General features: G+C 52.8%; 1 protein-coding gene and 1 non-coding gene across 7 annotated transcripts in view; one reads left to right on the top strand and one right to left on the bottom strand.

The window, feature by feature from the left end:
- Window positions 1–13,590, bottom strand: part of PCSK6 (proprotein convertase subtilisin/kexin type 6) — a 189,973-nt gene extending 176,383 nt beyond the window's left edge. For 5 of the 6 annotated variants that reach the window (XM_033852281.2, XM_033852283.2, XM_033852287.2 and 2 more), the window contains exon 1: window positions 12,909–13,199. In XM_033852281.2, the coding sequence (XP_033708172.1) occupies window positions 12,909–13,199 (291 nt within the window). Of the gene's footprint in view, window positions 1–12,908; window positions 13,200–13,398 lie in introns of those variants that run through there. The other variant, XM_033852286.2, reaches the window with a different exon arrangement.
- Window positions 578–650, top strand: TRNAG-CCC (transfer RNA glycine (anticodon CCC)). Its single transcript has one exon. It is a non-coding gene; the product is annotated as a tRNA-Gly (tRNA).
- Window positions 13,591–13,651: the final 61 nt, after the last annotated feature.

Raw genomic sequence — 13,651 nt, 5'->3', positions numbered from 1 at the left:
GAAAAGCTAGGTGCAGAAAAACATGTTTGGCACAATCCCGTTTACGTGAAAAATAACCCCCTAAACTCTCCATGTAAGTGTGCCAATGTGTTTGTGAAACAGGACACACAGATACTAACGTGTGGACAGTGGTGGCGTCTGGGGGGAAGGTTAAGTTGAGGATGGGATGAGGGGAGGAAGGAGATTTGGGGTTTTTCTTCTTTATACATCTGCACCGTTTGAATCTTTATGACGGGAGAATATTTATAATACATGTGTAACTTTATAAAATAAGGAAAAAGTACTGCATACAATCCTTATGAGTTGAACTAAGCACAAGTTATCAGGGTGGGGAGACGGGGAAAGTGACGGGCGTGGGAACCAGGGCTGTGAGGCCTGGCAGCAGGCAACCGGGCAGGGACGGAACCCACCCACCTCCTTACCCGGTGCTGGCATTCCAGACCAGCAGCAATATCCACCTTCCTGAGGACTCACAAAGAATCCACTGACCTAAATGTCAGGGGAAAGATTAGGTAAGTTACGGGCCAGCCACTAAATGATGCACTGAGCAGTCATTAAAAATTGCACCACAGGGACTTCCCTGGTGGTCCAGTGGGTAAGACTCTGCACTCCCAATGCAGGGGGCCCGGGTTCGATCCCTGGTCAGGGAACTAGATCCCGCATGCATGCTGTGACTAAGAGTTCACATGCCACAACTAAAGATCCCGCGCACCGCAACCAAGACCTGGCGCAGCCTAAATAAATAAATAAATATTTTTTAAAAATTGTACCACAGAACCGTTATAGACCTGGGAAGTACAGCTGCAAAACTGTACAACCTTATTTGCCTAAGACATTTGTGTGAGTGTGTGCATCCGTATATACAGATATATATACAGATACATGCGCGCACACAAACACACACTCACACAGTGTAAAAAAAAAAAAAAAGAAAAGACACGGTCCAAAATGTTAACAGTGATTATCTTTGGGTGGAAGAATTATAAATGATTTTTTAAGTTTTCTTTGCTCTTTTCCATATCTTCCAAACTTTCTATATCGTGTATTCTTTCTGTATTATACAAAGAAAAATCAAGTAATGACCATTTCACCTCCAGGCTGTGCCACTCTCTGTGCAACCCTGGGTCATGAAGCCCCTTCTCTCCAGTTCTGGTTTTTTTCCTGGGTGTCTGCTTGACAGTTTTCTACTCTCCTCCGGCTCCGGTAGGCTGGTGAGGCATCCAAGGAAAGCTCCCCGCTCTGAGGCTCTTAGACTCCAAAGCTCCGGGCTGCCTTCATTGCTGCATAGATAAGCCTTTGAAGTGAAGCCCGGGGCCAGAGGCCTGATAAGAAGGGAGGGTCCGAAGGTACAGCCGAGCCCTCTGCCTCGCTGGGAGAGTGCAGGTACCTTCCCAGGGCACCCCTGTGTCTCAGCCTTCCCTCTGCCTGGACTGCACCCTCTGCCTTACCAGTTACAAGACCCCGACTCCAGCTCCCCGGCCAGCCCCGCTGCCACCTGCTCTCTGCAGCCTTTCCTGACGTGGACGCTGGAATCGAAGGCGCCCCTGTGGAAAGCCTTGCTCTGACCTGGACTGAGCCTTAGGGAGTTACTCAGCTGCTCGGTGCCTCAGTCTGCTCCTCTGTGTAACGGGGTAATAGGGCTCTGGGGTGATGATCAGAGCAGTGCTTGGTGAACAGTAAGAACAGCGCAGGGGCTGGCCGGCGGCAGTGGTGATGGGGGTCCTGGAACCCAGTGACCAAGTGACCCCCTTCTAAGGAAAACACAGTCATCAGGTGCTTCTGGGAGGTGGTGTGGGAGCTGAGGGCGGGGCCGGGGCATGAGCAAACAAAAAGAACAAAGACGCTGACCACAAGGGGCTGTGGTCTGGTGGGGAGACAGACAGCCTCGCAGGCCGTGGCCCTGGAGCCTGGGAGCCAGAGCTCAGCCCTGCTGGGCAGCAGACAGGTCAGGAAACAGCACTTCAGCTAATCCTGAAGAAGAGCAGGTTCTCCAAGTGGACCACATGGGAATGGGCACCCAGGTTAAAAAAGCTGCCCCCAAATAGCAGGTGCAAAAGAAAGAAAAGGCACATGGAACATTTCCAGCATAGCAGAGGTCTGGACTGGCTGGAGCATCTGGCAACTGTGAGGGGTTCTGTGTGGAGGATGGAGAGGCAGGGACAGGGGGACAGCTCGCTCCCCAAGGGCTGAGCCTGTCAGGCTTTGCTGTGGAGGAGCCTCTGTGGGTTTCAAAGCAGGGAAACGACAGCACGAGGTGGGGAACGGCCTAGAGAGTAGTGAGGCAGTAACCCAGGCACTGTCAGAGGCAGGGAAAGGGCTGCAGGCGAGACCAGGAGGCAGAGAGAAGGAGCTGCAGCCAGTAGACAGGCACCAGCGGAGGAGGGAAACTCAGCGATGCCCTGGTTTCTGGCTTGGAGGACAGGGTGAGGGCGGGTGAGCAGAGGAACAGCCTCGCCTCATCCAGGCCAGGGGACTCCAGGCCCTTATCTGATGAGCAGGCCAGCCTGCCCTCCCCCTCACCCCCTCCTGCCCAGACTGTCCACCCCAGGCAGTCTGACAAAGACCCCGGGTTGGGCTGGGGCCTTGAGGGGGCAACGAGGTTCTGGTCAAGTAAACACAGGAGGTCATCTCTGAGAACCGCTGCACAAACAAAAAGGGGAGGTCTGGACACCGAGGTCCCTTTCGAGCACCCGACCGAGACACTGGACACAGTTTATCCACCCCCATGGTGGATGGGCCGTTTCTTCCCACTGAGAAGACAGTCACCCAACAAGGACTCTGTAAGTGACAGATGCTGGCCAGCGGTAGGAATTTATGAGGCCCCAGGAAGGGTTAGGAAGCTGAAGCCCCACGGCCCCTTTCTGGCTGGATCGTGCCCCACGGTGGCCCATGGCTGTCCAGCCCTGTGGAGCGCGGCTGGTTTGTGCCCAAGCGGCCAAGGGGGAGACAATGAGACTGTTTCTTCTTCTCCACGGTGCCATCGACTTGACACTGAGGGCATTGATGGGCTGGTTACCATGGGAACTCGAGCTGCTGATCCCATCCCATCCTGTGGAGCGTGAGGCTCCCTCCCGACAGCTGACGGCTATTCATCCCCGTTCTGCGCAGCACTGGACCGAGGGCCTTATGCCTGCTGCCGGGTCTTCAAAATTTCCTAAAGCAGAGACACCGGACCTCAGGAAGACCCAGGACTCAGCAGGATGATGCGACCCTTGGGATCTGAAGAATCTACGGTGGGCTCCAGGGCACGGCTGGGCCACAGTGTGTAGCCCACCAGACCTAGGAGCAAACTAGAGCATCACGGGCCGGCTCCTCCCCATGCATCCTCGCAGAGGCGGGAGCTGCCGGCTGAGCGTGACTCTGAGAGGCAAGGGATTAAGATAAAAGGTGTGGGTGGAGATGGTTCAGTCCAGACACCGAGAGGAGCCTGACCTTGCTCGGTCAAAATGCTCACATCCTGCCCTCCACTGAAAGGCTCTCACAGGGCAGGGGCCCATGTTTTCCTTATCTCTGAGGACCCAGCACCCGCACACGCGCACATAACAAACACTGGCTGAATAAATGAGGGCGTGTCTGCTGGGCCCAGGCTGCCCTGGGAAGACGGCTCTGCCATCAGAGAAGCGGCAGAATCGGACCTCATCTCAGAGGGCAACCAGAGAGCCGATGTGGACTGAGGCACCACAAAGTCCAGAGCCCAGTGGCAGAAACACACAAGCCAGCAGACAGGGTCAGGATGATGGAGGCTTGGGAGCCCAGAGGGCACATCTGCAGAGCTGGGGAAGTCAGGTCCGGCCACAGATGGCCAGGAAGGATGAGGCGCTGACCAGGTGGGCAGGGGAAAGCCATCCTAGGCAGAAAGAACAGCACAAGGAAGCTGAAAGGGAAGCAAGTGCACAAAGTGAGGGGATCAGCGGGGCCGGAGCAGAAGGCAGTGGACTGGGCCTGCATGGCATGGACGGGTGAGAGGCCCAGGCCTGTGCCGGGTGGTGGCGGGGAGAAGCTGGGGGGACCTAAGAGCCATCCAGGAGGCCAAAGAGACAAGCTTGGTTATGGACAGGACAGGAGGCGCGGGAGCAGGGGAGCAGTGGTGACTTCCAGGCCTTGAGCTTCCGGTGGACGGTGGTCCCCCCTGTGGACGGGGACACACATAGAGGAGGAGGTTCGCAGCAAAGGAGGATCAGTCCCTTGGAGAATGTGCAGACTTTGAGGGACTGTGTGTGGCATCCTAGGGAGGGGTTGGTTTTTTTCCCTCCACGTGGAGAACTGTGAGTCTCAGTGCTGATGAGAAGGAGCCAGCGCAGCTACTCAGGATGGAACACGTCACCTCCAGCACCCTGCGTGCACATAAGCAGGTGGCAGGAAGGAGGGACAGCGGCTGGCGGGTCTGTCCGCTGCTCACCCTCGTTTGAGACACAGAGGTGAGGTTCCTCTGCCAGAGGGGAGGACGGGGCAGGCGAGCCGAATGGGAGGGCTTTGGGCCCTGGCCTGTCAGTCACCGGTTTATAACCTGCAGCAAGTCACACTTAACTGGACCTGAGATCTCTTCACAGTAAAACAGGCCCTTGACACCTGCCTGCAGGGTGGTATGAGGCTCCGTGGGCGACAGCACTCCCAGGGAATTGCCCGCCAGGCGCAAGCACACGCCAGGGCCTCCGGTCAGTGCGAGGCCACGCCACAGTCCAAGCTGGAAAGGAGATGGCGCTCACAAGCGCAGTCAGAAGGCCTCCCTGGGCAGGGTGATGGGAGGAGCAGGGGGAGGGTGTCAGCGCCTGGCTGGGCTGGGTTAGACCGGAGGAACTACGTTTTAGAGGCAAGATCTGTGCAGAGACTCAGAGACCCCGAGGATCCCGGAGTATTCCCCAGGATGTGGACAGTCCTGCAAAGCCCAAGACCAGGGAGGGGGCCCCAGACAGTCCTCTGGCTCTCTCACCCCATCAGCCGCTGTGTTTCTCATTTGCACCCTTGGTTTCTGCCTAGAGAAGCTCAAACCCTCCCAAGGGACCAGACAGCCAAGGCAGCCACCCCGGCCTGGTTCTGAGTCCCCCTCGGACGCTGCCCTTGGGAGCTCTCCCGGCTCCATGTACTGCAACTCAGCCTGGCACGCATCTCTCCACCGCCACCCCCATCAAATAAAACCCTGTCCACTTTGATCCATTACCATCCGAATAAAGATAGCAAATGGGAAGGTGGGATACTACACAAGCTTCACAATCCCCATTTTGTTTGTACCCCCAGCCCCAGCTCACACCAGAACCTCTCCCTTGCCATTTGCAGGCCAGCCACCAGCATGGCTCCTGGTTCAGAGCATAAAAGACAGCCTCCAGCCGAAAATCAATACCAGAGGACTATGCTGCAGGTGACTGGGGAAGCTGCAGGGCTTCCCCTTGCCCCTCCCAAGCCCCCAACACTCCCTGGAACAAGTTCTGGCTCATTATTTTAACACCCAGCTAAAGCTTCAGCTTGTTTTCAGTTGTAGGAACAAGCCATCCGCAGCATGACAATTTTCCTCTGTTGACAAGTGAATGACAAAGGCCCACCTGAAATTCTGAGCCAGGTATGCTCCACTCAGCAGCTATTTTAAGTACAACTATTTAAGGCAAGTTCAAAATCATTGAAGGCTCTTAGATCTTTTAGGGCCCTGACAGCCAGCCTACCGTTTTATGTTCAGACTCAGAACCAACAAATTAGTCAATTCCCCAGGCAAAGCAGAAACGTAAGGGCAAGCGTGGTGCCTCAGCGCCACCTTAAAGGTAAACATCACTTCTAAGAGCTGCAGACGTTGAGCTGCTGTGATTTGGTTTGTGCAAATGGCTTGTTGCCTTTCTCTTCACGTGAATAAACAACTTGTCTTTTCTCAGAGTCATTAGTGTCAAAGGTAACGATGTAGGTTGGAGTGAGGCCACCTCTGCCACAAACTGACCTGAGGGAGAAAGAAGCCTGGCAGAGGGAGAAGGCAGTGGCCAGCAGCAGGGTTCCTGGGCTCTGGGTCCAGCTCTTTCCCAACAGCCCCGTGAGCTGCAGCCAGGCATTGTTTCCCTAGGTCACCATTTCCTTGACAAGTGGATCAGCCCAGCCTGGGGAGTGTAAAGCACGGGCTTCTCATGCTGGGCCCACAGCTACCTGTATGCCCACAGGTGGCCCAGGAACACAGACAGCGGTATGTGTGTATGATGTGCATTTTTCTTTTCTTTTCCCCCCTTTAACATTTCATGTGTATCTCTGTGTACGTGCACATGTGTAGGTGTACGTGTATACCCGTATAAATATGCACATGTGTATATGCATGTACTTATGGATGTCTGTATACAACTGTGTGTGTGTATTTATTTATTTATTTATTTATTTATTTATTTATTTATTTATTTATTATGGCTGCGCTGGGTCTTCTTTGCTATGTGCGGGCCCTCTCCAGTTGCAGCGAGCGGGGGCCACTCCTTGCTGCAGTGTGTGGACCTCTCACCACAGCGGCCTCTCCTGTTACGGAGCGCGGGCTCCAGGCACGCGGGCCCCAGCAGTTGTGGAACGTGGGCTCAGCAGTTGTGGCTTGCGGGCTCCAGAGCACAGGCTCAGCAGCCGTGACCCTCAGGCCCAGCTGCTCCGCGGCACGTGGGATCCCCCCAGACCAGGGCTCCAACCCTTGTCCCTCACGTTGGCAGACAGATTTTTAACCAGTGTGCCACCAGGGAAGTCCCTACAAGTGCATATATTACATATATGTCTACAAAGTGCATTAAGAATTAGAACACTGCAGATGAAGTTTGAAATTCTACTACTAACTAGAATTTGCTGTGGATCCTTCCAGCCCAAGCTTCTATACTTTTACTACATGTGTAAACATTCATAAATATTACAGAATGGCTCAGTGTTTTTTTAAGTTTACATAAATACTATTACATTGTACATCGGCAACTTGCCTCTTTCACTCAACATTATTTCTGACATTTATCTGTGTAGATACATGCCTAGCTCACTCATTTCTAAGTATTGTTGAGTACCCCATGGTGTGGCTATTTCGATATGTCTCTCCATTCTTCTGCTGATGGATATTTAGGTTGTGTTTCCCTTCGTTTAAAAATGCCCCTGCGTTCATTCTGGTACAAGTCTCCCGGTGCACCTGTGCAAGAGTTTCTTATGACAAAGCTGAGATGTGGACTTGCTGATGTGACCTGACCCCAGATTACTCTCCAAGTAGTTGTCCCCATTTCCACTCTGTCAGCAGCATCTGAAAGTTCCAGCTCCTCTACAGCCTTGGCAACACTTCATACTAACACGTTCCCAGTCTGCCAATCAGATAGGTGTGAAATGGGATTACTGCCTGAAGGTGCATTGCCCCAACAGCTCCCGGGGAGGCTGGGCATCTTTTCTCATCGGGGTTTCCTTTTCATTCAATTCCCTACTCATATGCCTCTCCATTTTTCTACCTGGCATTTATCCTTTTTCTTATTGATTTATAACTTTTTAAATAATCTACGCATTAATCTGTTATATGTTATAAATACTTTTCCTACTCTCTTATTTGCTTTTCAACTGTTATGAAGCCTTTATTATACAGAACTTTTAATGGATCAATCTCTTCCCTTTTTTATTTGATCTTTTTGCATCTTGTTTAAGAAATCTTTTCCTTTCTCAACCCTCCTACGCTGTTGGTGGGAATGTAAATTGGTACAGCCAGTATGGAGAACAGTATGGAGGTTCCTCAAAAAACTAAAAATAGAACTACCATATGATCCAGCAATCCCACTCCTGGGCATTCATCTGGACAAAACTCTAATTCAAAAAGATACATGCACCCCTATATTCGTAGCAGCACTATTCACAATAGCCAAGACACAGAAACAACCTAAATGTCCATCAACAAAAGAATGGATAAAGAAGATGTGGTACATATATACAATGGAATATTATTCGGCCATAAAACAAGAATGAAGTAATGCCGTTTGCAGCAACAGGGATGGACCTAGAGATTATCATACTAAGTAAGTCAGAAAGAGAAAGACAAATACCATACGATATCACTTATATGTAGAATCTAAAATATGACACAAATGAACTTATCTACGAAACAGAAACAGACTCACAGACATAGAAAACAGACTGGTGGTTGCCAAGGAGGCGGGAGGTGGGGGAGGGATGGATTGGGAGTTTGGGGTTAGCAGAGGCAAACGATTATACATAGGATGGATAAACGACAAGGTCTTGCTGTATAGCACAGTGAACTATAACCAATCTCCTGGGATAAACCATAAGGGAAAAGAGTATGAAAAAGAATGTATATATAAGTGAATCACTCTGCTGTAGAGCAGAAATTAACACAACACTGAAAATCAACTATAATTCAGTAAAATAAGTTTTTTTTTAAAAAAGGAATCCTTTCCTTTCCCTATGTCATAAAGGCCTTCCATGGCAGTTACACATTCAGGCTCTCATTCCATCTGGAGTCTGTTGTTATGGAGTGTGAGGTGAGGGTCTGGCTGCCCTTCCCTGCAGAGTCGGCCCTCTCAGCGCCGTTTACTGAACTGCCCAGACTTCCCATCCACATGAGCCTCTTCTGCTTACATACAAGCTCCCACATATGCCTGGGTTGGAGTCAACTCCACCAATGGACCAGACCATCACTGGGCCAAGGCGGAGCTGCTGTGATCACCAAGGCTTATGGTGGCAGAGACGCTGCCCATCTCCCTTCTCAGAGTTGTCTCTGGTATTCCAAGACCCTGCTCTTCCTTTGTGTGATTTCATACTCCATATCAAAACCTATCAGCACTTAGGTTGCTTCCATGTCCTGGCTATCGGAAGCAGAGCTGCAGTGAGCATTGTGGTACATGATTCTTTTTGAATTATGGTTTTCTCAGGGTATATGCCCAGTAGTGGGATTGCTGGGTCATACGGTAGTTCTATTTTTAGTTTTTTAAGGAACCTCCATACTGTTCTCCATAGTAGCTGTATCAATTTACATTCCCACCAACAGTGCAAGAGGGTTCCCTTTTCTCCACACCCTCTCCAGCATTTATTGTTTGCAGATTTTTTGATGATGGCCTTCTGACTGGTGTGAGGTGATACCTCATTGCAGTTTTGATTTGCATTTCTCTAATGATTAGTGACGTTGAGCATCCTTTCATGTGTTTGTTGGCAATCTATATATCTTCAGATGAATGGAGAAAAAAGATGTGGCACATATATACAATGGAATATTACTCAGCCATAAAAAGAAATGAAATTGAGTTATTTGTAGTGAGGTGGATGGACCTAGAATCTGTCATACATAGTGAAATAAGTCAGAAAGAGAAAAACAAATACCAGATGCTAACACATATATATGGAATCTAAAACAGAAGATGGTTCTGATGAACCTAGGGACAGGACAGGAACAAAGATGCAGACATAGAAAATGGACTTGAGGACACGGGGAGGGGGAAGGGTAAGCTGGGACGAAGTGAGAGAGTGGCATGGACATATATACACTACCAAATGTAAAACAGATAGCTAGTGGGAAGCAGCCGCATAGCACAGGGAGATCAGCTCGGTGCTTTGTGACCCCTAGAGGTGTGGGATAGGGAGGATGGCAGGGAGATGCAAGAGGGAGAAGATATGGGGATATATGTATATGTATAGCTGATTCACTTTGTTACAAAGCAGAAAACTAACACATCATTGTAAAGCAATTATACTCCAATAAAGATGTTAAAATAATTTTTTAATTAAAAAAATACTTTGTTAAAAAAAATGAATACCACATGGTTTGAACAGTAAATGTCAATATGTCAAATTCCACTATTAAAAGATAAAAATTCCCAAACTGTCAAAATCAAAAATAAATAAATAGCTCATACCTGGCTTAAAAAGAAAACAAAACCTATCGGTATCACAACTAGACGACACTCAATTTACACGTTAATTCAGGGGACCTGTGACAGTCAGCCCTCCCATCAAGAACATAATCTGTCTCTCCATCATTCAGGCCTTCTTTCTCCTAATGCTTCTTTAAATGTTTTGTAATCTTCTCCACGCAAGTCTCGCGCTACTCTAAGATTTATTCCTAAGTCTCTAACAGTGCCTATGCTGCAGGGAATTATAATTCCTCTCATCTTTGCAGCTGTGGCCACTGTCGGGCAGCTCCTGTTGATCAAGCACCCACTCAACTCTCTCATTAGTTGGTCTCCAGGTTCTCTCGGATTATCCTTGTGGCTAATTTTGTCATCTGTCAAGAGTGACATTTGACTCTTCCCAATTTTTATTCCTTTTTTTGTAAATTGTGTTGCATTATCTGGGGCCCCCAGGGCCAGAAGAGGCTCGTTTGTCTTGTTCCTGATGATGCATATTTTTAAATGGAGCAGATCCAGAGCCTTTATCAGACTCTGAAAAGGACCCACGATTCAAGAAAGATGAAAAACCATTGGTCTAATTTACCTTTGCACCACATAAAATAAACAGAATCAGGTTATCAGTTGTATGAAAGAAAGAAAGTAAAGCAATCAAGCCAGAACTTGAGCGCAGCAAAGACTTGGGAGAAAAAGAGTCAGGGCAGGTACCGGGCATAACACTAACTGCCCATGAAGGGTTGGGGGAAAGAGTCGCCCAAAGGAGACCCGGGACCAGAGAACGTAGCAGGAGACGAAGTGGACGAATCACAACTGTTGGAGGTGACACACTCTTATTGTGTGAACACAAACAGCTTCCAGCCCATGCTTCACCGCAGTTCACTCACCCATAAATCAAAGCTAATAATATCTACATCTTATTTATGAGTCACAAATTCTCCTGGCTGAAAAAGGCAAATAAGGTTTTTAAAGAGTTCTTAGTGAATAGGCAGAAGGTGGAGTGCTCCAGGCCTTTTCCACATTAGCAATGCACTTGGGGGAGGTGGGCAGGAAAGCAGGTTTGGGAATAAAGAATAACAGGCCCTCTTTGAGTAACTGCAAGCGCGCGTGGACGCGCGCACACACACACACTCGCCTGACACAGCTCGTATCCCAAACCAACCAGCCCCTCCGTTTGAGAGTGCCTCCAGTGGCAGCCCCAGAAGCACGCCCACCAGGCTGAGCGACCACGTTGTGTGCAGTCCACCCTGGCTGCCCTGGACCAAGTGGGGAGACACTGAAACGCTCCCCCAGAAGGTCCCGGGTGGAGGGGTGCACACCCTTGAGCAATCTTCTCTCCCACAGGCAAAGTGAGGACAGCGGACTTCATGCACAAGCAACTCAGTGAGTCAGACAGAAGTTGTTTCAAAGATCGGGCGTGGCCAGGGGACTGGCATTTCTGATCCCCAAGGACAGGAGTCATGAGGGGGAGTCACGATGCCTCTCTCCTGCAATGTCCAGGAGCTCTCCACTCAACTTCAGTTCCCCTCTGCTCATTTAATTATAAGAGCCAGAAACCCAGGCACTTTGTAATTTGTAATTTACCACGCCATTTAAGAGTCACTTCTAGCGGAAGACAAATTGCTGGACCATCTGGGCAGAGCAGCCAAGTTTAGCAGGAGCTGGGGCCCTAAGCCAACAGGGCAAGCAAGGCGCCGGATGGACCCTGAGGAGCCCCTTCTTCAGTCTGGACCGTGAACCAGGGAGACTTAGGAACCACAGGGAGAATTGAAGCCAGTGCTACCCAAAGGCAAATCTTAAATCACAGGATGTTTGGAGAGACTTGAGTGGTCAAAATACAACAAAAAAAGATATACAAAGGATGTGATGGGTTCTTTCAGATACACTCTAACCTGTGGTGTGAAGTACAGCTGAAACAGGTAGAATCCACTTTTCCCAAAGGTGGCACATCTCACATTAGCAGCATCTGGACTAGACTCAGGATGCAAAGAGATGTCATTTACATTAGGGCCGCACCACACTTTGCTGGCTTCTGTCACGGATAACGATGAAACTAAATTTAACGCCACTTGGCAGTAGGGCTTGAGTTATGAACGCGCGCGTCCCTGTCACTCCATTTGATCCTCTAAGTGTGTAGTTTGTAGGAGACTTGTTCACTGCACAGAGAGATCCACTGGTAGGACCGCACATTTGAGCCTGCTGCGGCCCCTCCCCCCGCCATAAATCAGGATCAACCTGCCCCACTGCCACCCTGCAGGGTTGGAGCTGGAAAAAGGGACCTGCCACCGAGGTCCTTTGGAGTTATGCACCCTCTGTGCCCGGAGTTTGTCCCCTCTTGCTAACTGACAGCAGTCCTGAGGGCGAGGCCACGGGAGGACGCCTGGCTCCCCGGCCAGGGTCAGACCCGGCAGGTGCCCTGCGGCCAGAAAACACAGGATCGTCGCAACCACTGCGCACGTACGCACTGTCACTGTCCGGACAGATGGAGAAGACGGGAAGTGACTTGCCTAAGGTCATACATCTGGTCCGCAGAAAACTACCATCAGAACCCCGCGCGGAGGCCCAGAAACAAAGCCAACTCCCTCCACCCCCGCCGTCGCCGCCAGAAGCCTGGAGGGGTTTCAAACGCGGGACCGCAGCCTCCGACCCTCGACGCGACTGCCCGGTCCCGCGCCTCCCGGGCGCAGGCACCAGCCGCCCTCCCTCCGGGAGTCGCGGACACCTAGGGAGCGCACGTCACCCCCGCAGCCGCCTGCCCCTCCGGCGCGCGCACAAGTTCCTGAGCCCCGCGCACAGGTTCCTGAGCCCCGCGCGGCCCGTCGAGGTCAGAGGGCCCGGCGCGGAGAGGCCGGGGTCGGCGGCGGGACAAGCTCGGGGGACACGGAGGACGGCTCCCGCCACGGGCTCTCCTCTCGCGCGGCTAGGCAGGTGCCCGCACCCGGGGCGCTGACCCCGTAGCGCCGGGCCTGCCCCGGCGTCCCCGCCGAGGGCCCCGCGCGCCGCGCTCCCAGGCGACTCCCTGCAGGGCGGCCCCTCGCGCCGCGCCCGCCGGAGGCCGGGAAAGTTTCGGGCGCGCGGGCCGGTCGCACTCACCTGGCCCAAGTTGAGGTAGCCGTGCGCCGCGGCCACGCGGTCCGCGGCGGCCGGGCCGCCCAGCACTTGCACCGCCCAGTGGTTGGTGTAGACGGGGCGCGGCGGCGGCGGCGCGGAGCAGGCGGCGGGCAGCGCGAGCAGCAGCAGCCAGCGCCAGGGGCGCGGCGCGAGCGGCCGGAGCCCGGGCCCGCCGGCGCCGGCCGTGTCCGTGTCGGTGTCCGCGTCCCAGGCGGCGGCGGGGGCCCGGGGCGGCGGCCGGGGCCCTGGCGCGGGCGGCGCGCGCGGAGGCATGGCAACGGCAGGCTCGCTCGGCGCCCGAGCGGCGAGTGCGCCAGGGGGTGGGGTGCCGCCTTTTAAAGCCGCTCCGCGCCGGAGAAGCGCCGCCGCCGCCGCTGCGGGCGGGAGCGAGGGAGGAGGGGACGGCCGCCGCGCGTTCCCGCCCGCGCGGCCCGGCGGCGCCCTGGCCCGCGCTCAGCGGCCCGCACCCCACCTTCGCGAGCCCGGGGCGAAGCTCCCGCCTGGAACTTCCCGCAGACTTCGGGGACCCTCGGGACACGCGTTCCACTGGCGTCCGGGAGGGCCCGGGTCGTCTCAGGTGAGTCCCGTTCCCAGCCTCGCGGGCTGGGGGCCGGCGCCCCCCTCTGGTAGGGCAGCCTGGGGGCCTCATTTGCCTGATGGTGTTTTGACTTGCGTGCGAGGCCTTGCTCTTGCTCGTCCCTGCGTGAGACAAGCGGCTCGCCCTA

The sequence above is a fragment of the Tursiops truncatus genome, chromosome 2, assembly GCF_011762595.2.
Source record: "Tursiops truncatus isolate mTurTru1 chromosome 2, mTurTru1.mat.Y, whole genome shotgun sequence".
Classification (NCBI taxonomy): Eukaryota; Metazoa; Chordata; class Mammalia; order Artiodactyla; family Delphinidae; genus Tursiops; species Tursiops truncatus.
Note: the sequence above shows the minus strand (reverse complement) of the source record. Positions and strands in the feature narration are given on the sequence as shown.